A 27,963-nucleotide genomic window follows, 5' to 3' on the forward strand; every position below is an offset into this window, starting at 1 on the left:
AAGACAACTGGAAACAGTCTGGTCCAGTTCAGTATTTCCCCGATGAGGAATCATGCTTGAAGTGTCAAAGACGCTAACTGGGGTCTCGAGTTGGGTTTTGGCAGATTCTTGCCCAGCAGTGGCTCCCTGCTAAGGGATTTTCGGCACTTTAAATGTGCACTTTGCTATCTTTTTGTCATAACTTTTACCCCTGGGCCCACACCTGCCTCCTCAATGTTTTCAGAACCTGCAGTTTCATGCCTTATGTTTATTCCTACCAAATACATTTTTTATTCTAGGTAAATTGGATTAGAAGTTAATTGCCCTTTCTCTTTTGCAAAGCTCTGGTCACACACCTGTCCAGTGGCCACATAGTCCTTCACTGGATGGACGGTCAGGCTGAGGATGTCGTCGTCATGCCCCAGGTATAGCCTCTGAGTGTGCTGTTGCCTGTTGTACACCACAGCGACTGCAGCAATGTGGTACACTACTTCTCCGGCCTGTGTGTAGAACAGGTTGTTCCTACAGTCGTAGCCCCTGTAACTGAAGCACAGGGGGTGAGAGAACAGCACACCAATGAAACATGAGCTGTTGAGGCGAAGCAACTGTGTTGATGTGCGCTGTGTGTGAGGAGCATGGAGACTGACGGTGTGAGGCGCATGGAGACTGACTGTGTGTGAGGCGCATGGAGACTGACTGTGTGTGAGGCGCATGGAGACTGACTGTGTGTGAGGCGCATGGAGACTGACTGTGTGTGAGGCGCATGGAGACTGACTGTGTGTGAGGCGCATGGAGACTGACTGTGTTTTCACAGATCTGCTTCCAGACTTTCAACCAGTGTCTGTGTTCTTAGCTAAAAGCAATTCTGTGTAGGGAGTAACAGTGTACAACTTCAGTCCCAACACTCAGGAGGTAGATGTAAAAAAATCAGAAGGTCATCCCCAGCTACACAGTAGGTTTAAGGCTAGCCTGGGCTACAAGAGACTGTGTTTCAAAACAAACGAACAAAGCAATCTAAGCTTCTGACAGGTCTAAACCAAGGCTCAGGCTTCCTTTCCCATCTTCCATCTTGTCTTTTGGGGGTACAGTACCTTCAGGGTGCCGAGGCAAGACAATTCCAAACACAACTGAATAACTGTAATTTCTTGATACAGAGTCTCACTGTGTAGCTCTGTGTGTCCTAACTCATTATATAGATCAAGCTGCCCTCAAATTTACAGAGATCTACTTGCCTCTGCCTCCTAAGTGCTGGGATGAAAGGTGTGCCCTACTACATCTGGTGAATAACTCTTAATTATTGGTTAATGCATCATTTTGTAAATCAAGTACTTTTTTGTTTAACAAAATTAAATAGACACCTTATTGAGTAATATAAACAGATTAGCATTTTTGTGATATCAAAATCAAAATGTTATTTTTAGCCTATAATACAGGAATTGTTTAGAGAATTAAAAAACACTAGTATTGCTGCTGTCTTTCCTATTTATTTGTGAGAATTAATTCAATGCTTTCATCTTTTAAAAGGAAAACTGAGAAGTGGGCTTTGACTCATGCTAAACTCTGCCACACTCTTTCCATGAATAGCACATACACAGCTAAAATGAAAAGCCTTATTGTGGGCTGGGGGACTCGGTTCAGCCAGGGTTTGCTGTTTAAGCATGTGCCCCTCAGTTTGGATCCCAGAAGCCATGGGAGCAGCGATGCGTCTTGGCCGGGCTCACTGCTTGAACCCTAGCCATTCACTATGGTCAAGCAGATTCCTGGAGGCCACTGCCAGACTAGCCAGAAGGTAGCTTCAGGTTCAGGAAGAGACTGCCTCAAAAAATAACGTGGAGCAGCATTTTTAACCTGTGGGTTTTCACCATTTTGGCAAACCTCTATCTCCAAAAATATTTACATTACAATTCATAACTAGCAAGTTTACATGAAATAGCAATGAAGTGATGTTATGGTTGGGGGTCACCACGGCATGAGGAACTGCAGTAAAGAGTCGCAGCCTTAGGAAGGCTGAGAACTGCTGATGTGGGGGATGGCTGGGGGAGACAACTGGCATTGATCTCCACTCCCCCATGCACACACACACACACACACACACACGCACACACACGCACACACATGCACGCACACGCACACACGTGCACACACACATTCATGAATGCACACGAGCATTTGCACACACACACACGCATGGATTCATGATAGCACACGTGAACACACCCAAGCACACGCACACATGAACATGTACACAAACATGCACACATATATGCACACACACACTTGCACACACACATGCATGAGAGCATGTACACACACACACATGCATGCATGAAAGTGCACACACACATGCACGGGTGTACAAATGAATAAGAGCACACACATACCACCAACTTATGAAAACAGTGTTCAAATAAAGTTTTCTGTGGTTAACAATGAAATACATTAATATGTAGTATTAATATTGATTTGGTCAGTTTTTCCAGTAACTGAATTTTCAAAATGAACAGCACTATTATCTAGCAGAAATATGTGAGCCAAATGTCCAACAATACTTTGTTATTGCACAGCGTTCAGCTGGAAGTCCTGCTTGACCCTGAACAAGCTGGTAAACCCTGTCTGTCCTGCTTCCCCAACCCCCCCCCCCCACTGAGAAGATTCTGAACAAAGGAATGGTGCCAAGAGCGCAGTTGCACATTTCTGGCAGCTGGTGCAACCGCCTTTCTTTCATGACCAGCTCACCCAAGTGCCCACCCAGAGGCTTAGCTTTTAACCATACTTGGGCACAGTCCCAGCTCCTGGCTGGCACATCATCACCCCTTGCCTAATGTCTATAAAACCTCCCTGCGTTAGCCTGGGCAGAGGACTTCTCCAGCCCTGTTCTTTGGGACTGGTGAACCCACCCAAGAACAAAGCCCAATAAACCTGCACTTATCTGCTTTTAATCAAGTCTGACCTGGCCTTTTGTGTTCCCAGAAACATTTCACATAGCACCGAGGAAGCTAAGACAGGATGATTCTATAAGTATGAAGCTAGCCTGGGCTACAGAGTGAGACTTTGTCTCTAATAAAAACATCCAATTTTTAAGAACTTTTAACTCAACACATTTAAATCATCATATCAACATATAAAAACGTTTTAATGAGATAGTCTATGCTTTTATCTGATACTTCTTTAAAACTGAAGTTTATTTTACACACTCAACACATCTCATTTCAGATAAGCCATGCTGCCTTAGAATTTTCATTTTATATCTTACTTAGTATTTGCACGCACATGTGTGTGCACATATTTACATGAGTGTACTGTGAGCATGTATGTGTTATATTGTGTACTGGTTTCCATGCTTAGACTTCATTTCCTTATAGCTGGTATAATACAGTATCTGAAGACTCTCAAACATACACTAAGGTACAATTTTATGTTAGAATTATAATGGTTATAAAAATTTACATAAAATGTGAATGATATAAAGTATCATGATAAAAATAGTTGCTCTTGTATTTTAAGAGTTGACAATAGCAGGAATGAAGCTTGGCATTTGGGTTCTACTGGCTACATTTAAATGTCTGAGGTATTTTTAATATGTTTATATTCTTCTCAACAATTTAAGCTGACAATGAAAATCCCTAGATGTCAATTTTACAATGGGCATATGCAGACAAATCTGAAGAAACATTATCGAGAGTGATCTAAGAAAGCAGAGCTGAGGATTGGAGGACTGGAGAATGCAGGCAACAGCGGTGACACGACATGGAGAGGACACATGAAGCCTACCAGGTCCAGAGCTGGAGGGCCGCAGCACCAACCAGGACAGCTGGACAGAGTCAGCTGAGATGTCACTGCAGGGGCGCAACTTGGAGAGGGGAGCATTTGAAATAGGGAGCTCTCTGGCCCAGTAGTGAGACTGACTGATGACTCGTTTGTCAGGGACAGAGGAAGGCCACCTACCCATGTATAAACTGGAGTTTCAGGCTGTCCTCTGGAGCCTTCTCCCGCTTGAGAAAGAACACTGCATGATTTTTCTCTTTGCTTTGTTGCTTTAGCTGAGGTAGATCTTCTTTGTAAACCTTCAAGCACAATAGAAAAGCTTAGCCAACATCCCCTGTTCAGGCTTCTAAACAGTGTCTTGGCATTGCAGACAGACCACCTATCACTTCAATAAAATGTGGGTTTTATGTAGTGTAGGCTCAATATTCCTTTCCCTAATGGAACCAAATTACCAAAAAAACTTTCAAATACCTGAGATTTAAAAAATTTCCTCTTCTCCTTTGATTTGTTATTGCTTTATTAGGTAAATATATCCAGATAATAAATGAAGTTGATAGTCCAGTAAATAAGAAAGAAAAGGAATTATTAAGTAAAAATACTTTTCATTCAGAAGGTAAGAAAACTCTGATGCTTGTAACACAGGGTCTTTCTGAGCTGTTTTCCTTCTGGAATTGTTCTTTGGGCCTCCTTTCTTCCTGGCCTCATGGATCTGGATGTTCTGAGTATGAAATTCTATTGGTCCAATCCCAAACTCAAAGTCTGCTGCTGAAGAAATACTTGCTACAGTTTAAATGTACATAAAATGAATATGTTATTTACCTTGATTATGTTTTATTCTCAAAAACAACTTCAACACATTTGAAAAAACAATCTATTAGTAATTTCTCATATTCAGGAAAGAAAATTTCATTTTGAAGTAGAATTGGATAAAAAGACCAATTATTAGATACTGACTTATTTATTGACTGTCTGTTTGTCAAGTAGGACTTCACTTGCTACCTGGAACAGAATGACCTGGGTAAATAGCTGAAACCATTGGTCACTGCCTGTAACAGCCTGCTGACTGCCATTCAAGTTTATAGAAACTCTCACTGGCTTGCCCTTCCCAGCGTGTGGTTTTAGGGTATAAATAAGAATACAAACTAGACCCAGAATCAGTGCCCTTCAGGAGCTGTCCTGGTTTCCCTCCTCTGGTGATGTCTCCTCTGTTCCACTCTTAATAGTGTTGATGTACTTACTCCAGAAAGATTCCCATAACAATTTGATCAACTATAATACTAAAACATCAGGAAATAGAGCTATAATGAAGTTTCCTTTTAGGACCTGGCCTAAGGCATCAGAAAAGAAGTCAGAAGGTTGTTTTTTCTGTTTTAGATATAATGAACTACACTTCTTAGTCCACAGATAATTACTCATCTGAAACCATGATTCTTTTCTGGGGCATGTCTATTGCTTGGATGTTATAGCATCATGGACCTCAATCTGTAGAACAGAATAAAAGCCTCTACTCAGGAATAACTGGGGATGTTGTAAACCAGTATATGTAGAGGCACTGAAAAATAAGTCACAGATAATAAGGAAGTCCAAGGCCTGGCTTTTTCAGTGGTCAGACCTTCCCACTGCTTCCTAGCACCACAAAATAAAAATCTCCCAACTAAACAAAAGGGCAGTCTCTCCCAGATCTTTTGTGCTTAAGTTTCATTATCCCTGGGGGTACTGCTTAGTGTTAGAGTTTCATTCCAAACCCCTTTTAGTGCTTGGACTGCATAACACATTTGTCAGTACACAGTCGAAGTAATCTAACTATGAAGTTGAGCTGAATTGTTGGCTGCACTGTCTTAGTACTAAATTAAGAAGAAATGACTACAGGAAGAAGAGAAGTAAATTCAGTGCTTATATGGAGTTACATCAGAAGTTCAGGGAGAGAAGTCCAGGTCAGCATTATCTTAAGACAGTAGCCACGTGGAAAGGGGCAAGTCACTTTAGCTGCCACATGAAGACAGCTATGTGTGGGAGCTGCCATAGGCCTGTCTGTTATGTGTCCCTGGACGACACTGACAGTTATTAATCTGGGATCTCATGTCTTATTCACTCCACATTCATGTGCAGGTTTTTTTGTTTCACACTCCTATAAACATGTTACTTATACAAAGACGGGGGGAGTTGGACCTCTGGAGCTATCCCCATGACACGCTACTGTGTAAGATTCCTTACAAGCACTGCTCTCACAGTCCCTGCTCTCTCCTAAAAGCTGTTGACTTTTGTGGGGGGAAAGAGCATTCCTCCTGGATAGAGAGTGCCCATTGGAACCGGGTTTACTCTAAATAAACAGGTAATATCTATAAAATTAAGCAAGAAATGAGGACAACTGCTCATACACAGGCTACCATTCTTGGAGGGTACCCATCCTAAAAATGTGCAGTTTTATGATTTGCTAGGGAAATAAGAAAAACTTGTACTTTACATGCATTTTCCTTGCAAAATAAAAATCATATAAGTTGTAGAACATTACTTTAAGATGTGTTACATTTGTTTATGCTATAAAATATTTGTTTAATGATACAAAGCTGTGTTGAATTTGTTTAACTCGGTGAAGCTGTGCTACTTTGCCTGTCTAAAACACCTGATTGGTCTAAGAGCTGAATGACCAAAAGCTAGGCAGGAGAAAGGATAGGCAGGGTGGCCAGGCAGAGAGAATAAATAGGAGGAAAAATCAGGGAGGAGAAAGATTGGGAGAGAGAAAAGAAGGAGCCAGCCACCCAGCCCCACATCCACACAGTCAGACATGGAATAAGAAGGAAAGAAAAGATAAACAGAAAGAGAGAAATATAAAAGCCTGGAGACAAAAGGTAGATAGAATAATTTAAGAAAAGCTGGCAAAAAACAAGCCAAGCTAAGGCTGGGCATTCATAAGAAAGAATAAGCCTCCATGTTTGGGAGTTGGGTAGTGGGCCACCCAAGAACTTAAGAGTAAAAAGAAAGAAAAAACCAACCACATATAAGTGTGTATATAGTAAAGCTTTATATGATTGAAAATCAAAAAGCTCAAATGCTCAGGATTGAACTTGAAAACTTAGCAACTCCCTTCCATTTAATTAAAAAATTAATTAGTATGAAAAGGTGTTTTGTTAGCATGCATGTGTCTGCACCACTTGCGTGCCTGGAACCTGAAGTTGCTGGGAGAGGACACTGGATCACCTGGAACTGAAGTTACAGATGGCTGTGAGTCACTACGTGGGTGCTGGGAATTGAACCCAGGTCCTGTGGAAGAGTAGCTATTGCTCTAAGCACTGAGTATTTCTCTAACTCCTCACTTAATATTTAATGGTATAAATGCTTTATTGTCAACCTGTATTTAAAGGCAAGATGCGGACATTTATCTTCTGCCTAAGCTCCATCAGGGCAATCCTAAAATCAAAGTGGTTTCAGGCTTTTGTGCTCTTGGTACTTACCTGACGATCATAATTGATCTGAGCTTCCTGCTCGATATCGGAGTCCAATTCTGGTACATCAGACAAGTCTGAATCAGATTCTTCACTGTAGGAATCGGTGCCACCTTCTGCAGACACAGAACCCGTCGGAGGCAAGGAAAATGATGAGGTGCTAGTGATGGCAAGGATATTTCAAGTAGCTTCCATCCTGGCAAAGCAGAGTAACGGCTCTGCCATAGCTTTCACCTAACACAGGCCTGGAGTCCATGAAGCAGTCAGGGATGATCCTGAACTCCAGAGGCTAGCCCCAGGGGTGGTTTTGAACTCCAGAGGCTAGCCCTACTTTTTAAGAGCTGGCATTGTAGGCATGTGCCATCATACCTGGTTCCCTTTTTTCTTTTTAATTAGATAGTAGGAGTTCTAGATTTTTAAATCATACTTTATAAAATGAAAAGTGTATGATTTACCAAAGAGAAAGGTGGTGCTAAAGACTCCAAGCACTTACTACCATTGAGTTCCTCTTCAGTTTTCAAACATACCTACTAAGCATCAGAAACAGCCATAGTCATGTTCCTACAGAATCATATTATTAATGATTTGCATCACTATTTATTTTATTGCCTGCTTATCCATATGGACACTGCAAACAGATGTAAATAAAAAGACTATACACCCATTAACGTGGATCATCTGGGCCCACACTGTAGACCACTGTCTCAATCCCTTCTCTGCACCCTAAAGCTGTCTATCACCTCGCACACTGAGCAGGCCCATTGCTTCAGTCTCCCCAAGGCCTGAGAAGCATGCTTTCATCTTGTTGTCAAAAGTCGCCTTTTCAGTGTGAAGCTCTAGGCACAGCTGAGCATCATTTAAGCAAAAGTCTTCAGAGAAGATCACTTACCAATCTACACTAATCTCCGTTTCCTTTATATTATTTTATGTGATTGAGTGTTTTTCCTGTGTGTATGTATGTGTACCACAGGCATGCCTGGTACCCTCAGAGGTCAGAAGAGGGTGTTGGATACCTTGGAACTGGAGATAGGTGTGGTTGTTAGCCACCAGGAGGGTGCTGGGACGTGAATCATGTTCCTCTGCAACTGAGCCAGCTCTCTGGCCCCTCAGAAGGTTTTCTTTATATTAAAAAAAAAGACTGGATAAATTGAGTTTTGAAAACCACCTTAGCTGTTTAGCTCCAGAATAGATATTAGGAATATTCCTTAAAATGATTACTGAAAAATATAGACATCAGGGAGTTAGGACTGCTACTTACCCTGGGGTGTGGTTTCCAGTATGCCATTGCTGACAGCATCCGGAATAAACCTCCACTGAAAGACAGAGTGATCTGCCCCTCCTGTGCTTAACACCCACTGGAAATCATGGGACCAGCGGACGTTTGTGACGTGTGCAGAGTGTCCCACATACTTTCTAAACTTGGCTCCTGAAATAGAATTTTCAGATTGTGTTTTTTAAAAAGTATTCATTAAAAAACAATCACATTCCTATCCACATCAAGTAAATTTTTTCAATATATCAGAAACACATTTTCTGTCTTACATATTACAATAATCATATGCCACAAGAGAACTCAATTATTTCATTATGCATTAATCCGAAGATGTGTCTTTCAAATTCAGCTAAAGGTTTAGTTAAGCCTGCTCCAACTAATGCTTACTACTTCAGGGCTTCTAAAAACAAATGCAAGTATTAACATCTTACTCATTCTTAATTTAAATGCAAGATAAAGCGAAACAGTCTCTATAAATTAAACAAAATATCCCTCCTACATCTTTGTATATCCTAAAATGTGGGGCTAGCCTTTTCCATCCACAGAGGCCACTTAACCCATCTCTCGAGTGGGTTTTGAAGATGGCCAAGAATAAATAAAATAAAAATTAATAGAATTCTCCAGGCAGTGGTGGCACACACCTTTAGTCCCAGAACTCGGGAGGCAGAGGCAGGTGGGTCTCTGTGAGTTTAAGGCTAGCCTGGTCTACAAAGTGAGTTCTAGGATGACCAGAGCTGTTACACATAGAAACCCTGTCTCAAAAAAATGAAGCAAAACAACAACAACAACAAACCACAGCCCCCCAAACAAACATTAGTAGATTCAAAATACAAGCAGCAAAGTGAAGAAGAGGCAGAGGTCATCACAGACTCCTCCTTGGTTCTTCTTGGGCCATGCCATATCCTAAGGACACTCAAGCAGTCTGTGGAGGGTCTCCAGCTGAAAGTCCTACCTGTGAGTCTCATCCTAGTCTCAGATGACTGTAACTCACAAGGAAACTTGAACTAGAACCACTCAGTAGGGTGCTTACTAGTTCCCCACACTTCTATCTACCTGAACCCATCCTCTGCCTCCACAAAAGCCTGTGAGATCACTTCTCATATAAGCTTCTAAATACGGAGGTGGAGCTACTCTGCAGGCTTAGTGATTTATACGCCCTCAGTAGGCTGGAACCATCATCACTGATAAGTAAGGCCTCTCGTACCTCTTTGACCCCACCTTCCACCCTCTGTCCCTTGCCTACTCTGCTTCAGATACACTGGCCCCTTTGCAGCTCTTTAAGCATGCCAAAATGTTCTCTGCCTCCAAGCCTTATATTTGCTGTTTCTTTTAATGATCTTTCTGGGATATCTGAACGCCTGGTTCTCTTATCCTGCAGGTGTCTAGCCATGAAACTCCAATAGGGAGCCCTCCTTTGCTCCCATTAATAGAAACAATACCACTATGATGCTCTGCCCAGCACTCTCCCCTAGCATCTCCTTTGCTTTTCCTGACAGCATTCTTACCATCGGACATGCCTGTCCTCTGTGCCCACTCACTAGAACAAAAGCTCGATTGCAGCAGGGGCTTGTTCCGATATACTGAAGCATTTTAATACTCTAGCATAGCACCTAACAAATATGTGTCCAGTAAGCAGAGGCATCCTCTCCCAAAGCTTTCCTCGAGAAAAGCAGTGACTAGACGAGATTCCCTTTGGATATTTGTCCATGGGGCCTGGGCATTAGCCCTCACCTCTTCTCTACTGACCTCTTCCCTAGCTTAAAAATCTTTCCATGTGCCCATGAATACCAGCCTTTCACTGCTAACCCTGAGCACTCTCTGGAGGGACAAGAGTCATGTCTGTTTGGATGTCTAATAGGCACCTCAAAACTTGGATGAGAGATGGAAAGGCTCCCCAGCCACCCCACACCTACCTCTAGACAACAAGCAGCTCTTCCTTCTCTCATTTCCCATCTCTCAGAACACTGCCTCCTTCTCCCTCATCGTTCAAGCCTGAAACTCAGGAGACATTCTCAATGGTTCTCTTTTTCCTTTGCTCCCCCTATTCCCACATCCAATTCTGCAGCAAAACTTTCAGCTTTATCTAAATCAATAGTCTCTTTTTTATTATTTATTTCAAAGCAGGGGTTCTCTGTATTGCTTTGGAACCTGTCCTGAAGCTCACTCTACAGTCCAGGCTGACTTCCAACTCACAGAGATCAGCGTGCCTCTGCTTCCCGAGTGCTGGGATTAAAGGCGTGCGCCACCAACGCCTGACCAATCAACCGTCTCTTTAGGCCCCTATTCTAGTCACAGCATCTTTCAGATGAATGCACAGTATCAAAGTAATCTTTCAGAGACTTAAAGTGATCATGTCACTTCCCAATTTACAGCACTATGTCACTGCACATAACCTGAGACCACAATGTGGGACAGTCACACACAGAATGTGATCGACATGGCATCAGAAAAAAATTGTTATTAGTGATTGCCAAGGATTTGAGAACTATCAAATGAGAAACAAATTACTCAGGCTGTGTAAGAATATCAATTCAGTACTTGTCATTAACTGTAGGTTACTTACATCTAATTTTTGCACAAGAGAATGTGCGTGTACTTCCAAGTGTGTCCCATTAGTTTCATTGTGAGCGCTGTTTGCTCACAATAGGAAACTATAAAGCTTGCTCAGTCTCCCTCGCTGTTTGCTCATAGTCATCAATTTCTCCTCATGTTTGTCTTTCTTAGGTTCAACACTTAGAACCATTTGAAAATAGTTTCCTGGTTTGTAAAGAGTCAAGTTTTACTAATTTTTATTTCTACCAAGATTCCCACATACTTTTATTAACTTTTTTCCCAGTAGTTTTGATCCAAAAGTCTGAAGGTTACAGGCAAAATTGCAATGTCTATAACCTGCACGTCATGCAAAGTAGAATCGTGTTTGCTCTGGGGACCTTGACGCTTCAGCAAATGGCTGAGGAGGAGGTCACTACTCCCATCATATGTCGCCCTGTTGTCTACCTGTCCTCATTCATTCAGTTGTCCTCCTTGTGCCTACCCACAGGGTTATTTTTCATACGTGGACATCTAATTTTGAAAGCACTATTCATACCACCACCCTGGTTCTGATAATGGATCCTCACACCCATCTCTATTTCTAAGACCCAAGACCACTCATAAGGTCTGGAGATACATGGAGGACACCAACTGTCACAGAGTTCATGTTATCCTTGGGTTCTGACACTGGAGGCCAGGAAGTTTCCTCTGACCTCATGGGTGAATTTCCTGAATTCTGAATTCCCACATACTTTCTAACATAACCAACTTACTCTCAAATGAACATTAGTTTAAACAAATTATGCCCTGTTATTCACAAGGCAGGGTGGAGTGGATTTGAATTTGGCACATTGCAATCTTTTTCTGTTTCAAGCACTTTGAGCTGATGACCATTCTGTCCCATGCAAATCATGATGATTTCACTATACAAACTATGTTCCATTCTGTACTGTAATTGCCACTGTTTCAAAGTTGCTAGTACTGAAAACGACTTTCTGATTCCACTTTTCATCCCCTTCCCTGTTTAATTTAAAAGGTCATTCAAGTGAACGTCTGCAGGCAGCAACACATCCCCGTTGATTACTCTCCTAATATCCAGCTTCAGGACACAGTGGAGGAATGAGAAGAGTCTGGGGAGGGGCTTTCTCTACGTTTTCAAAGCAAGCACAGGATCATTGCAAGGTGACTCCAATCAGTCTTCTAAGTTTAAAATGGGTCTATAGAAGTGCAAAACCTGAGTATAAGGAAAGTTGTTTTCAGTCCAATTTCTCTCTAAAAAAGTCTTGCAAAAAGTCCTATGACAGGGGTCCATAGAAGCAGAACTGTGACAAGGGGTCCATGGTTGTAGAACTGTCACTTTTATTTAATCATGATTAAGAAGAATTGCTTTTCATGTATAAGTTCAAGTATGTGATCACACGGAGAGTTAAAATATAGCCAGGTGGTGGTGCATACCTTTAATCCCAGAAATTTAGGAGGCAGCAGCAGGTGGGATCTCTGTAAGCTTAGGGCCAGCCTAGTCTACAGAGTAAATTCAAGGACAACCAGAGCTACACAGAGAAACCCTGTCTTGAAAAATAAACAAACAAAGCAACAACAAGCAAAAAGTTAAAATACAGCATTTTAAAGGTATAAAAAACCAATATAAATCATGAATATTTGTTCCCATAAACATAAGTAACATATGACTGTTTGGATATGTGAAACACAGAGTTAGAAGCCACATGATATTAACTCAACAAATTCTGACTTAAGTTTGCCAAATCATATAGGACAGCAAAAGTAGAAGCTCTCAACAGCACATTCATTGTAAAATGGATGAAGAATAAATGTGGACAAGAGGAACTGGCGTGACTCGTGAGGAGGTAAGAAGTCTACTACACAGGATCTAGAACCCAGAGAAAATCTGCCCAGCGAGGCATCTCTTCAGCCCTTACCTTTTTTCAGACAAGGAAATTTGAACAGTTTGACCAGTCCGAAATCATCTCCAGACACCAACACTGAACTGTTGTAATTGGCGTCCACTGAGTTGATGTCAGTAACCTCCGTGTATTTGGGCCAGATCCCAGTCACTTCAGGGCCGTTCACACATGTCCAGGAGGCCCAGGGAATGCCTTTGATTTCTTCCTTACTTGTTAAAGGTTTCCCCGCTGAAACAGTTAATGCGATGTTATATTTACATGTCAAGCATATTCTCATATAGTTTAATCATTTTTCTTTCCGTACAGTGTCTAAAACCATCATTAAATATAAATGGGAAGAACTGTGAGTTATATTCTCTTCACCCTGTTAGTTACTGTTTTGGTGGGGGAGGAAAGGATTTAAAGAAAACATCAGCTCAGAGTTTAGAAGTAATGAGACTAGTAAATAACTAATGTGTTAAATGTAATGTTTCAAACCATTAATACTTCCTTGATCTTAATTACCAAAATAACTGTTATGACAGTAGATTTATATTTGTATGACATCTTTAAGTTATGTGTTGTCAACACTGAGTCACCAACATTTTGCTTTTAAAACCTTGACTAAGTTTGTCTTGAACTTTATTTTTCATAGCTTCAGCATCACCCTGCTCTTTTAATCAATTTATTTATTGTGTGCATGTAATGTACATGCCCTCGGAGGTCAGAGGACAGCTTGCAGGATATGGTTCTCTCCTTCCATCATGTCAGGTTCCGGGACCGAATTCAGGTCATGGGTCTCAGCAGCCAGGACCACCTCACCAGCCTACAAATGATGTTTGAATTTTTTTCATTTTTTTAAGATTTAAATTCTATGTGCAATGTATGTCTGTATGTGAGTATTTGCATGTAAATGCAGGTGTCGAAAGAAGCCAGAGGTATCAGATCTGGCCACGCCAGACAAGGCTGTCAACTATCCTAGATCTGAATGAGTATAACTGGTTGTGGGAAGTGGTCACAGCAGTTGCTGTGGATCTGCTCGCAGACACAGGGCTCAGTCTCCATTTCCACCAGCAGACTTATGATATTCACAGGTGACCCAAGGAACAGCAAGACACAAAAGCAAATATGGGAAATAGTCAACAGATACCATTTTAAAATTAAAAATCAATACAATTAAGCATGTATTCTGATGCTTACCCTACTAAAAGAAACATAAATTTTCAAATAAAGAACTGAAGAACAGATACTATCTAAAAGAATGCATTTAAGTGGCCACAGACTCAAGAGAGAATATAGTTGGAGCATTGTCTGTGATCTGCTCCAGCTCGAGGGACTGCATCCCCAAAGTGACTCAGAAGACAAAGCAATTTCACCGTGGCAGTGGCATTTGGAGCTGTACCACCTGGACTAGTACATACACTGGAAATAAGCTGAGTGCTCATAACAGAAGGACAAAGTGAGCTATCCCATCATCTCTGAGCAGGGTGCTGTTTTATTACAAATGACAAATGTGTTTCAGATGTTTCCATACATGGAAAAGCTAAGTATGAAGTAATAACTCTCACATAGGCAAGTGCTCTATCAGTAACCTACACCTTACCCCCTTTAACAATCTGACATAGCCTCAGTAGACTCTGCCAAAACAGATCCCAAACTTTCACTTCTGCCTCAGCCTCCCAAGTAAATAATTTTTCAGTAAGAATTTCAAGACAGCGCTAGGTGGTGGTGGCTCATGCCTTTAATACCAGCACTCAGAAGGCAGAGGCAGGTGGGTCTCAGTGAGTTTGAGGCCAGCCTAGTCTACAAAGTGAGTTCCAGGACAGCCAGAACTGTTACACAGAGAAACCCTGTCTTGAAAAAAATTAAAAAAAAAGAATTTCAAGACAATATATAATTTGTTGGAGGTTAAGATTTATGTTTTTCTTAACTTGCTCATTTTAAAAAATATTAAAGATTATAATTTGGACATAGTTATATGTGACATTTTAGTCTTACAAACAAGATGTCACTAAATTGCTATTATGTAACACAGTTGCAAGATGAACACAAATAAAAGATATGTGCTCAATGGGGTTTTAAAAGCTACATTTCACCAGATAATATGATTACGATAACTAGACACAGGGCATGGGATTGCAGCAACCGAGGACTGTGATCCCCAAACCTTCGAGGGCTCAGCCCTTGTCTAAAGGCTCCAAACTAACCTAAGAGATAGTCTCTAGTTCTCTGTGGCTGTCTTTTCTAAGGGTCCAACAGACAATCTATTCCTTTGGATCTTGGCAGAAAATTGTTTGCCTAATGGTCACATACCTAAAGTATAGGATAGGGAGAGAGAAACCCTTTAGGAATGAAAAGTTTTAATTTTTGAAGGGGAATATAAAATACTTAAGATTTATAGTCAGTTTGCAAACATTAAAATAAACATGAGATAACACTTTGGGCTTTCAAAGGTTGCTGGGAGTCATGCGGCCTAGTTTCAGATCAGCATATGAGTGCTTGTCCAACAGGTCTCCGTGAGGCAAGACCCATGGAGACAGTCTTTCACTCAGCAAGGGACCAGTGGATTTTGTGACAGCACAGAATACTGCTGTGACCTCACAGCATGGACACTTCCCTCTCTCTCATAATGTTGATGATTTCTTGGTAGATTTAGTGTCACTTTGTCATTCATGAATGGGTCAGATGTGATCATTCCCAGAGCGACCCCCCTTTTTTTTCTCAGAAACTTTCTCATAAAATTCTTTGGGAACTGATGCTTCTCAGGTGTCTTATCTGGAAATAACCAGCTTTCACTCCAGACCCTGGGAACTCTTCTGATTCAGTGCTGATAAAATGAGAGGCAATGAAAGTTAATGAGCATTTAAAGAAATACAGTTAACTATATGCTAGCAGTTTATGGCAAATCACCCCAATTTCTGTAAATATGTTTTGTTAAGTTTTGAATGATATCGGCGTTTGTGAATGTATGCCTGTTTTTATCACCTTTTAGCTTTGTAACGACAGGGTGTGCCTCGCACAATATGTAACCAAGCTAACAAAATGCTGAGCATTGTTTTTGTTTTAAAAGTTGTTTTGATGTAAAAGTTGGGGAAAAAATGTATTCGAAGGTGGGGAGAACATGCTTGTTTGTGAAACAAAAATAAAGATGGCGTGAGCTGTTCAGGCTGGCCACTTGCGTGAAACTCATCTGGTAGTCAGATAATTCTTGTGCCACCTCAGGACCTGACCTCGACTGCAGTAGGACTGAGGTAAAAGGTGAAGATCCTTAGTATTCCTATTACTGCTACTGCCTAGCAGGCAGAACCCGCAGGGCAGGCGCATGCACACTCACATCCCTTCATGTCAATTTCTGTGCAGAGATGCGTGTGCAGGACACTATAGAAATAGCACGCCCGTTTTCAGAGTGGCTGCTCAGTTACTGGCCTTCTGAGAAACGTGCCAACCAACAGGGGTGAAGCAGGGACGGGACGGAAGCAAGAGAAGCTCATGAAACACAAGGCCTGGACATGGGGCTGAGCAGCGTGTATGCCACATGCTTGGAAGCCATGGTTGCCTGTGTCTAAAAGTGATGGGTATCTCAGTTACAGGGAGCAAGTGTCTGTAGCACCAAGTTTCAATGAGTATTACTGGTCTTTAGCATAGAACTACAAAATCATCTGTTACCATTATTGTGGGCTCTGTGTGTGTGTGTAGATCAGAGGACAACTTGATGGACTCAATTCTTTCCTTCCACTCTCTGTGGGTCACCAGGCTTACCTGGCAAGAACTTGTACCTGCTGACTCACCCGCCAGTTTCTTTATAACAGAACTTTAAGAACATACAGTCATTTAAAACCCACTGGGCACTCACCCCCAATCTCACTTCTTTGTCTTTTCTTAGAGGTAACCAGTACCCTGAATTGGAACTGCTAAGCGTTCCAATACATCTAAGAACCATATTCTATGAATGTAGCGACTATAATATATGGACCTATTTCAATATCTTAACATTTCTATGTAAATGAACATACTGTATCATTTTGCATTTATTTGCTCAGGAGTATGCTTTAAGATCTACCCATATTGACATAATTTTACAGAATTGCCTTCTGTAACTGCCCCCTTCAGATTCTCTTCCCACCGAGGGCCACTTAGGAATTCTGCCATAGCTTTGTTTCCTACAATCACTACCACAGCAAACATTTCTGTGCGTCTTCTTAACAGCCCTGTGCATCATCTGTTCTCCTCTCCACCATGGAATACTGACAGGCTTTGGCGAGTCTAAATAATTAAAATGGAGTCTGAGTGCTGCTCCCTGTATACTGACTGTGCCCATTAGAACAACACCAGTGTTTATGCCCATGTAAGCTTCATATCTAAAGCTTACACATATTTTCTGAACGTTTTTAATGTGACCCAACTTGTTAACCTTTTCTCTGAGGGACCATGACTTAGGGATCTTGTCTCAGAAAACATTCCTTACTCTGAGGTCATAGGACATTCTCCTACATTTATTTCCCCATGAGGTTCCAAGTTTGCTTCCCACAAGCATGTACGTAAGCATAATCATCTACCTAGGACTCACATGGCATTTTGTAGAACAGTCTCTCTCCAGCACCATCATTGGTTTGCAAGTATTTACTATCCAGAGACCAGTCGATGTGTGTGATGAAACTAAGGGACTTGTTGCATTCTCCTATCTTCTTATACCGCTGGGCAACAGCATAGACATCCACAGGGCCATCATTGGATCCTACTGCGAGGTAAGAGCCATCTGGGGAAAATTTCATTTCATGAATGACTTCTTTCCTATCTTTGATATGGACCACTTCTGTCATATCTCTATAGGGATAAAACACAAAGTGATAATCAGAAAATCGAGAAATATAAAAACCCAAGTCTTGTTTTAAAAGGCATGTGTCACAAAAGAGAATGATCCCATAGGGACTAAAAGATTTATTTTCATTAAAAAAAGATGATATATTTATAATTTATATCCTGCTTATAAAAATTAAAGCAAACATTTAAAATAATACTTTGTGTCCTCAGGGTAAAAATAAAACCTTTAACACAAAGAATATTTGCTTTCATGTTCAACTATATTTTATTGGAAATTTATTTAAAAATTAGAGTTAAAAGTAAGTTTAAAATATGCAACAGAGAAAGGTAAAACATATTAAAATTAGTGTAAAATAAGCCACCTGTTTATGTTTTAATCATAAAGGAGAGCAGATGTGGTGGTGTACGCCTTTAATCCCAGCCTTGGAAGACAGAGGCAGGTGGATCTCTGAGAGCTGAAGGTCATTTCATCTACAGACCACGTTTCAGGCCAGACAGGGCTAAAGAGTGAGATCCTGTCTCAAAAGAAGAAAAAAGAAAAGCCAACTATTATGCTTACTGCTGTTTAAAAGGAAGGAGTCTAAAAGAAGAAAATTCCTACCTTTTAAATGTCAAAATGTTATACAATCTCTTCATTCTCAGCAAGAAAGCTCATAATGAACATGCTGAATCACTAAACATTTTGTACCTTTTTTGGTCAAATTTTTTAAAATTTAATTCTTTGAGAATTTTGTACAATGCATTTTGATCATATCCACCCTCTTCTCCCAAATCCAGACTACCTCCTGACTTTGTCTCCCGACTTTGTCTCCTGACTCTGTCTCCTGACTGACTCTGTCTCCTGACTGACTCTGTCTCCTGACTGACTCTGTCTCCTGACTCTGTCTCCTGACTGACTCTGTCTCCTGACTGACTCTATCTCCTGACTGACTGTCTCCTGACTGACTCTGTCTCCTGACTGACTCTGTCTCCTGACTGACTCTGTCTCCTGACTGACTCTGTCTCCTGACTGACTCTGTCTCCTGACTGACTCTGTCTCCTGACTGACTCTGTCTCCTGACTGACTCTATCTCCTGACTGACTGTCTCCTGACTGACTCTGTCTCCTGACTGACTCTGTCTCCTGACTGACTTTGTCTCCTGACTGACTCTGTCTCCTGACTGACTCTGTCTCCTGACTCTGTCTCCTGACTGACTCTGTCTCCTGACTCTGTCTCCTGACTGGCTATGTCTCCTGACTGACTCTGTCTCCTGACTGACTATGTCTCCTGACTGACTCTGTCTCCTGACTGACTTTGTCTCCTGACTGACTCTGTCTCCTGACTGACTCTGTCTCCTGACTGACTCTGTCTCCTGACTGACTCTGTCTCCTGACTGACTCTGTCTCCTGACTGACTCTGTCTCCTGACTGACTCTGTCTCCTGACTGACTCTGTCTCCTGACTGACTCTGTCTCCTGACTGACTCTATCTCCTGACTGACTCTGTCTCCTGACTCTGTCTCCTGACTGACTCTGTCTCCTGACTCTGTCTCCTGACTGGCTATGTCTCCTGACTGACTCTGTCTCCTGACTGACTATGTCTCCTGACTGACTCTGTCTCCTGACTGACTCTATCTCCTGACTGACTGTCTCCTGACTGACTCTGTCTCCTGACTGACTCTGTCTCCTGACTGACTTTGTCTCCTGACTGACTCTGTCTCCTGACTGACTCTGTCTCCTGACTCTGTCTCCTGACTGACTCTGTCTCCTGACTCTGTCTCCTGACTGGCTATGTCTCCTGACTGACTCTGTCTCCTGACTGACTCTGTCTCCTGACTGACTCTGTCTCCTGACTGACTCTGTCTCCTGACTGACTCTGTCTCCTGACTGACTCTGTCTCCTGACTGACTCTGTCTCCTGACTGACTCTATCTCCTGACTGACTGTCTCCTGACTGACTCTGTCTCCTGACTGACTCTGTCTCCTGACTGACTTTGTCTCCTGACTGACTCTGTCTCCTGACTGACTCTGTCTCCTGACTCTGTCTCCTGACTGACTCTGTCTCCTGACTCTGTCTCCTGACTGGCTATGTCTCCTGACTGACTCTGTCTCCTGACTGACTATGTCTCCTGACTGACTCTGTCTCCTGACTGACTTTGTCTCCTGACTGACTCTGTCTCCTGACTGACTCTGTCTCCTGACTGACTCTGTCTCCTGACTGACTCTGTCTCCTGACTGACTCTGTCTCCTGACTGACTCTGTCTCCTGACTGACTCTGTCTCCTGACTGACTCTGTCTCCTGACTGACTCTATCTCCTGACTGACTGTCTCCTGACTGACTCTGTCTCCTGACTGACTCTGTCTCCTGACTGACTTTGTCTCCTGACTGACTCTGTCTCCTGACTGACTCTGTCTCCTGACTCTGTCTCCTGACTGACTCTGTCTCCTGACTCTGTCTCCTGACTGGCTATGTCTCCTGACTGACTCTGTCTCCTGACTGACTATGTCTCCTGACTGACTCTGTCTCCTGACTGACTTTGTCTCCTGACTGACTCTGTCTCCTGACTGACTCTGTCTCCTGACTTTGTCTCGTCTGCTTTTAAAGCCCATCTAGTGCAATTTGTGCCGCCACACATTCCTGGATGTGTGATTGTCCACTTTAGCACGGAATTGCCAAGTTCTGTTAAGATTAATTTCTGTTTGCATCTGAAAGCTCACTGGGGTTGCTTTTCCCTTCTATCTAGGAGACAGGGTTATGACTCAGGTCCTCTGAGTGAGTGAAGATGGTTTCATCAACTCCAAAACAAACTGAATGCATCCAATAGCAGCAGCATCTGGAGCACATAACCACCCTACACCTGCTATCATTTACCACAGCACTATGCTGTACTATAACAACATAAAATAACTGTATTTTTTCTTTTGTTTATACTTGAGAATTCTATCAAAAAGGGAATTTGGTAACTAACCACCTTATTGTTAATCAACCGCAGTGAATGGAAACATTGCCCACTAATTTGGTAATGAGTTATGTGTGGGTGATAACGAGAATTCAGAGTTACAAATTGTGCTAAGAGCATTCGATATTGTACAGAATTTTCTCCACATAAAACATGCAGCATTCATCGACATCTATACTTCCGTTGTGATTACAAAATCACAGCAAATTCAGAAGAATTCCACAGGTGAGTGACAGTTCTTGTCCAATGTAAACAGTACAGGATGTCATCAAGCAGGCAGGGAATACTTCAATTCTGTACCAATTCTATGAATGAAATCTTTGATTCAAGTTTACTTGTAAGAATTTAGTGTTGTTGGGTGCTGTTTTACTATTTCTTCTTCTTTTCCTGGCTTAACTACAGCAGTCAAAGCTGCCTGCCTCAAGCCCCTGGGATCAGATACCCTCCGGTTCTCACTTGGATCTTACAAAGGTCCACAGGCACATGTTGAGGAATTCCTAAATGTACTGGCTAGGGCAGCAGCCTCCATGATAAACAGCAAATCATACAACATGTTATTTCTATGAAGAGACTGAAGACTATAAGCAAACTCTTATCAGTTCACTGGGTTAGGTTCTACATCTAAATAGTTTAACAAAGACATCTGGATTTTCAAGATTTAGGATTTGAGAATCACAGGTAAAGGGTTTCCTAACAGTGTGACATATTTTATGACCAGGACACTCTAGTTTTTAACAAAGGAACATCTCAGAGCACCATTTTCAGTATTGAATGTACCTGACTCGGAGAACAATGAAAGAGCCATCCTTCATGCCCAGGGCCAGCTGAGATCCATCAGGACTGAAGGAGACACTACGGACTGCTTCCTCCATGTTGCAGCGGGCAATCAAGGCATGGTCCGCCAGACTCCACAGCCTAAGGACCAAGAACAGGATAAAATACAGACCAAACCAATCTCTCAGCCATCTTCCAGCCCAGGGTAGGAACCTGCTCTTCACACTGACAACAAGAAAGAGCATAGCAACTTCCCACCCAAATACTTTACCGTGGCTTGCCAGAAAATCTGCCTAAGTATTTTGTCTGCCTTTGGGTCACTTGCATCATTTAAAAAAAACCAGCAAGAAAGAGGAGGTGAAATTCTGTTTGCGAAGATTTTTAGTCTCACAAGCTGGAAAATATAAACACGATTTTGCCAAGTGTCTTCCCTTTGGAATTAGAAGTGGACCTTTATTTATGCCAATGGCTGTTAACATGCTCCAAGGGTAGGAATTGCTAGCGCTGTGTCTTAGGGTTGGCACTGCTGGGATGCTACACCATGACCAAACAAAACTGGAGAAGAAAGGGCTAATTTGGCTTACATTTCCACAGAACTGTTCATTATTAAAGGCAGTCAGGACAAGAACTCAAACAGGGCAAGATCTTGGAGGCAGGAGCTGATGCAGAAGACATGGAGAGACTCTGCTCACAAGCTTTGCTCAGCCTGCTTTCTTACGGGACCCAGGACCACCAGGCCAGAGATCGCATCCCCCACCATGGGCTGGACCCCCTCCATCAGTCACTAATTCAGAAAATGCCTTACAGATGGATCTTATGGAGACATCTTCTCAATTGAGGTTCCTTTCTTTTTCAGATGATTTTAGCTTATGTAAGTTGACAATAAAACTAGCCAGGACATGCTATTACTCTTAGTTTCACAATAAGCATTCATGAGCACTTTTCAAGTAGTTGGTATTTAAGCATATGTAGCTGGAAACACACATCACATTTGCTGGCTTCCCTGTGTGTGTGGGGGGGGGTATCTGAGATAAGAGAATAAATGATGTAAGATAAAGAGAATAAATTCTGTAGGGTAGCTCCAGAATTTACTCATCATTATCACTCAATAGTTCCAGGCCTTAGCTGATGGGCACATTATTGGCAGGGGCAATGTTTCATGGTGCTGGTAACCAAACAGCACAGCTTCTGGTGGAGAAATATAGACCAGGAGGCAAGCACAACTCACAGAGCTTTGGGAAAAACTGACTATAGGGTTCCTAGCTCCAGAATACTTAATCCACAGTGCCCCAAACTAAGTGAATCTAGAGAAAATACTTCTCATATGCAATAAGAGCGTCTGTGTTGCGTTGGTGGCACTTGATCGCTGTAAGGAATTTTCCCATGATGATGATGGCACATGCTTGAGTGCATGTGTGGGAGCTGGTTCTTGTCTTCCACCATGTGAGTTCCAAGGACTGAGCAGCAGATGTCTCTATCCGCTGAGTTATTGAGCCAGCCCTGTGAAGCCTTTCTTAAGATGGTCTTCTCTTCATACACAACAAATGTCTGAGGTGAGGACCAAGAACTTGCAGTTTTGAAATAAATGTAAGTCCCACGTGGCCGTTTTCTTTCCTTTTTTGTAATTTATTTATCTATATTTTATGTGCATTGGTGTTTTGCCTGTGTAGAAGTATCAGATCTTGGAATTACAGACAGTTGTTAGCTGCATGTGGGTGCTGGGAACTGAACCTAGGCCCTCTCGAAGAGCAGTCAGTGCTGTTAACCTCTGAGCCATCTCTCCAGCCCATACTTTCTTAAGTGCACTCAGCCATCGGAGGGATGAGGAGCTGCACAGTGAACGCCTGACTTCCCTCAGGATGTCCAAAGTCTTCAGCCGAAAGCTCAGAGTAGCTTCTCAATACCTCTTCCGTTTCTCGTGCCCGGTATGCTGCTTTTAGCCCTATACCTTTTTTTAAAGCAATGTGAGTTTCCCTTAGCAGAATGAAGTTGTCACCCCTCAGCTGTGCTATCCCCTAGGGCCACTAATCCCAAGAAAGCACAGCTTCTGACCTTCTTACTTCCGTGTTCTGCAAAAATACACTCAAATGTCTAGCCAAGTGAATTTTTGAGGAGGGAACACAATAGGTTCTGCCAGCCAGAGCTCCTCAGCCATGTTTACAGCTGTGAGACTCAACTCTAAAAATATAAAACTCAAGGACTTTATTGAGCTCTTTCCTTTGGGTGGATAGAAACCAGGTCACAGGTATTTGGTTAAGTTTTGGGGTCACAAGCATTTGGTTAAGTTTTGGGACCACAGGTATGTGGTCAACTTTTGGGGTCACAAGTATTTGGCTAACCTTTGGACATGTTTTGGGCACTTTGACTGCTCTGTGCAGGGTAAAGAAAAAAACATAAAAACAAAGCTGAGAGGTACATATGGCAAATAAATGTTAATGTTGCTTATGAAGACACTATAACTGTTTCCACGAAGTTTGAAATCAATGAGGTTTACATATTTGGTAGAAGCTAAAAAAGGAAATTGAGCAGACTAAGCTTTGAGATCCCTAAAAACCCACACAGTGGGTGGGAACAAAGTGCCCGTTAGCATAGCTTATTTAGCTTCTAAAGCACAGAATCAATAGTCAGTCGATGGATGAACTCTCCCTATGGCGTCTCTTTGCTGAGCACTTCAAGCTTCTCAGACACAGTGCAGCCTGAAGTGTGTATGACAGTCGCCAGAATGCTGGAGGCATGCACATTGGGATCATTTTATCCAATTTTGTGCTCATAAAGAACATCAGGAGCCAGGCATGGTGCCACACCTTTAATCCCAGCACTCAGAAGGCAGAGGCAGGTGGTTTCTGAGTTTGAGGCCAGCCTGGTCTACACAAACAGTTTCAGGACAGCTAGGGCTCCACAGAGAAACCCTGTCTGAGAAAAACCAACCAACCAAACAAACAAACAAACCAAAGCCCTGACAAAATTACACATTGTCTCAGAAATTAGCATTCTTTTTTTGTCTGATGACATCTAAATTTCCATTTCAAAATTTACAATAATAACAATAATAACATTTGCTCATGTCCTGAAGATCACTTTAAAATCAGAGCTGAAGGACTCCTGAGGAGTGAGCTTCTAACTAAATCCTAAGATTGCTGAGCAGTCTCCCTGAAGAGGGGCAAGCACATGAATGGGAAATCTTGTCTCACCAAAGAGCCTGTGTTTGGCTCTTCTCTTGAACTAAAAAGACAACTGAAAGACAGCCTAAGTGGTGTCACACATTTTCACTTCTAAAAAGATTTTCATGATTTATAATGAAAAAAGATACTACAACAACATACCAAGAGACCAACTAGCAGTGCCCTAAAACGTCCTCACTTTCTTTCAGAAAGTGTATCTACGCTGTGCTTTGTCCTTAAACCAGAAACGTATTAGGGCAAAAGAAATCTGTTATCCCAAGGAGGTCATGAGGTATGGTGCCTGCTGGAGCCTCACCTGACAGAGCGGTCGTCACTGCCTGTCACAGCCAGAGGCTTCTTGGGGTGCAAAGCCAGAGCCCAGAGCTCGCCCTCGCAATGGCCCTGAAGGATGAGCACCGGCTTATCCCGCTCTCGCACGATCACTTCAAATATCTCACTGTCCTGGGTTCCAGCTAGAAGGCGTTCGGCTTTCCAGCACACGCTCCGGATGGAGAGGCCTGGTGAGAGAAAAGGCAGCGAGCTTCCTTTACACGGTCCGCACAAAACCAACACCCGAAGTGACGGCGCTTTCACCAGTCGAGCATCTAAGTCCCGGAGGTGGAGAATCAGTCCGTTCCGCTGTCACAATGGACATTCGTCCCTCCATACCTGAACCCTGCTTAATAGAGTGGCCACTTTGTGGGACTCAGGAAACCTATGTGCTTTTACAGAAGACATATTTTAAGTACTACATTTTAAATAAAGAAATAAGACTATGAAAACCTAACCCTCCATCATCTCTAGCTTCCTTCCTTACGGAGTTTGTCATCGATTGACTTATGCAGGGGGTCGTCTCACACCAGAAATTCACAAGCAATTTCACAAGCACCAACTCTCTGCAACAGGGCTGCAGTATACTCCGGAGCCTGAGCTGCCTTGCCATATGTGCTGTACAGAGAGAGCCTCAGCAGCCACAGACACAGAGCCCACTCTGGCTTTATTTCTGATTAGTCATATGCCCAGGGGGAAATATTTGGTCTCTGGGGGAGCAGGGGCATAGACTATAAATTATGAAGACTTTGCAATTTATCATCCAAATTTGAACCTCTTGGAAAGTAAAAGGAAAAATGTAAAATAATTAAGTTTTTATATTGTAAAATATGTATTGGCCAAAAGTATAATTTTAATGTCAAAATTTTCACGAAAACTTACCACAAAATTCTACTAACAGTATTTTGAAATGGAAGTTTTAGGATGAGGAATAAATGGATCATTAAATTGCTTTATATACAGCACTATGCATTTTTCAAAAACCATGAACTACACATAACCAAGACAGATCCCTCACATGAACCGTCCCTGTAGGTGGGGTGCTGTATGAAGAGGGGGTGCACAGGACCTCTGTGCTTCCCTAAGCTGTCTGAAACCAGCCCCTCAATGACAACCATCCCTCCAGAAGCTCTTTATTCTCAGCCATATGTGTGCTTGTGGTCCTGGGCAATCTTGTGACTTAACTGATAAATAAAAACTATGCCAGGTACATCTTTTGTAGATAATAAAATTAACTCTTGATGTCAATAAATTTTTTAAAATCTAGTTTTGAAAATACACAAGTAATGCCACATCACATGGGACACAAGCAAAACAGATTTATGATTTATGATTTCTTAACCCTTCACTGTAGTCCTGTTCTGTTGTCTTCAAAAGGTGCAGGAGATAGTTTGTCTGTTTTCTGGTCTCGCTCCCTGCCTCCTTCCTTCCCTTGGCACAAAGCTATTTGTGTGTGAGATAAGTCTCCTCGCCTGACAGTTGGCAAACATGGTTGGAGAGAGAAGGAGTTCAGAAAAGACCTTTGTCTTTTTTAAAAGCAGCTCAAGAGGGGCTGAGAAATCATCAGTTGGTAATGTAGCTGCTGTGCAAGCATAAGAACCTGAGTTTGATTCCTAGCGCCCTCGTAAAAAGTTGCACACAATGTCACACGTCTTTAATCTCAACTCTGAGGAGCTGTAAGGGTCCTGGGGCTTGCTGGTCAGCTTATCAAAATCAGTGAGCACTGGGTTTAGTGAGAACCCCTGTATCAAAAATAAGGCAGAGAGTAATTGAGAAAACACCCAACATCAACACTAGCACACACACATGTATACACACACACACATACACACACACACACACACACACACACATGCAGTGGGGGCGTGGCCTCAGAAACCAAGATGAATTTTCAACTCTGCCAAGACTGATGAGATTGCCAACTTACGTGGCACCCAGTATTTTCAGACTGCATTCAGGGAATTCCTAGGAGGGGTTCCAGGGATGTGGCTGGGAGAGGACTTCAGAATTTACTTTAAGACACAGGAAACAGAGGCTCCTGCCTGCTTTCAGTCTGCGTCTCACAATCTGTGTTTTTATAGATTTCCTGGGGTGGGGAGCCTTCAGTGAAGAAACCAGTTTAGTAGGGAAACAACGCTTAGCAAAAGCAAGAGGCTGCACTGACGAGACGGTGGGTAGGTGGACATGGAGGGAAAAGTGGAGAGGAAACAGGAAAAAGGAGGGGGAAGAGGAGAGATGGAAGGGGGGCAAGAGAGGAAAGGTGACAGTACACTTTTGTCACTTACAACACGCTTAGTGGGCATTTCCTCTCAGAGACCAACTCGGGCTCTCCACACACACACACTCCTGTCCTATCTTTGGTCATATCACACTAGCCTACTCTAAGGGCCCTTAGTGACACTGGGTCACTTTTCTGAGATAACCATTTTAAACAGAAATGACTTCCCAAGAACACATCAGTGAGAGAGCCAGATTCTAGTTCTTGGTCACACCCACTTGTCTCTTCTAAACCCCTGTGCCCAGTGGCGTGCAGAGCCTTGCAGCCTCCCTCAGGCCATTCTGAGAGACCCTGACACGGTCGAAAGACTTCATTCTGCTGTCTCCCCAGGCTTGGCGTCTCACTGCCCTGACATAAGCGCAGAGAACAGGACTGGAGTCACGTCCTAGCTGGCTGGCTGGCTAAGGCAGCCATTGCACCCAGGACTAATAAAGCTGTCCTTGCTTCTTTATCTTCTGCCTGGGAGTCAGGAAACAAGCTACTATTTAGAATAAGGTTAGAAACCCGCTGGTAGCGAAATGAAGAGCAGGAAAAGTGCTCTCATTACTCAGAGCCACAGAAACGTCCTTCTGATGTGAGGTGCACACTGTGGGTGTTATCGACATGTGGTGGTGTGAGATGTTGGAGTCCATGCACTATACACACGCACTACATGGAGAAAGATAGAACTCTGGCCTGAGCTTGGTACATGTGGACAGCAGATGGCAGTAGAGAGCAGACTACCCAACCACACCTGAAAAATCCCCTAAGGCAGAAACCAATATTTTTT

General features: G+C 42.5%; 1 protein-coding gene across 8 annotated transcripts in view; it reads right to left on the reverse strand.

The window, feature by feature from the left end:
* Eml6 (EMAP like 6) overlaps window positions 1-27,963 on the reverse strand; it is a 251,358-nt gene that overhangs the window by 75,268 nt on the left and 148,127 nt on the right. For all 8 annotated transcript variants that reach the window (XR_005871731.1, XR_005871732.1, XR_005871734.1 and 5 more), the window contains exons 8-15: window positions 24,903-25,104; window positions 21,429-21,566; window positions 17,461-17,717; window positions 12,930-13,142; window positions 8,446-8,613; window positions 7,197-7,303; window positions 3,925-4,043; window positions 336-522 (exon numbers count right to left, since the gene is read on the reverse strand). Coding sequence is in view for 3 of the 8 variants with exons in the window: in XM_021227280.2 (XP_021082939.1) it covers window positions 336-522; window positions 3,925-4,043; window positions 7,197-7,303; window positions 8,446-8,613; window positions 12,930-13,142; window positions 17,461-17,717; window positions 21,429-21,566; window positions 24,903-25,104 (1,391 nt within the window). In the remaining 5 variants the exon portion in view is untranslated. The remainder of the gene's footprint in view (window positions 1-335; window positions 523-3,924; window positions 4,044-7,196; window positions 7,304-8,445; window positions 8,614-12,929; window positions 13,143-17,460; window positions 17,718-21,428; window positions 21,567-24,902; window positions 25,105-27,963) is intronic.

The sequence above is a fragment of the Mesocricetus auratus genome, unplaced genomic scaffold, assembly GCF_017639785.1.
Source record: "Mesocricetus auratus isolate SY011 unplaced genomic scaffold, BCM_Maur_2.0 Super-Scaffold_100029, whole genome shotgun sequence".
Taxonomy (NCBI): Eukaryota; Metazoa; Chordata; class Mammalia; order Rodentia; family Cricetidae; genus Mesocricetus; species Mesocricetus auratus.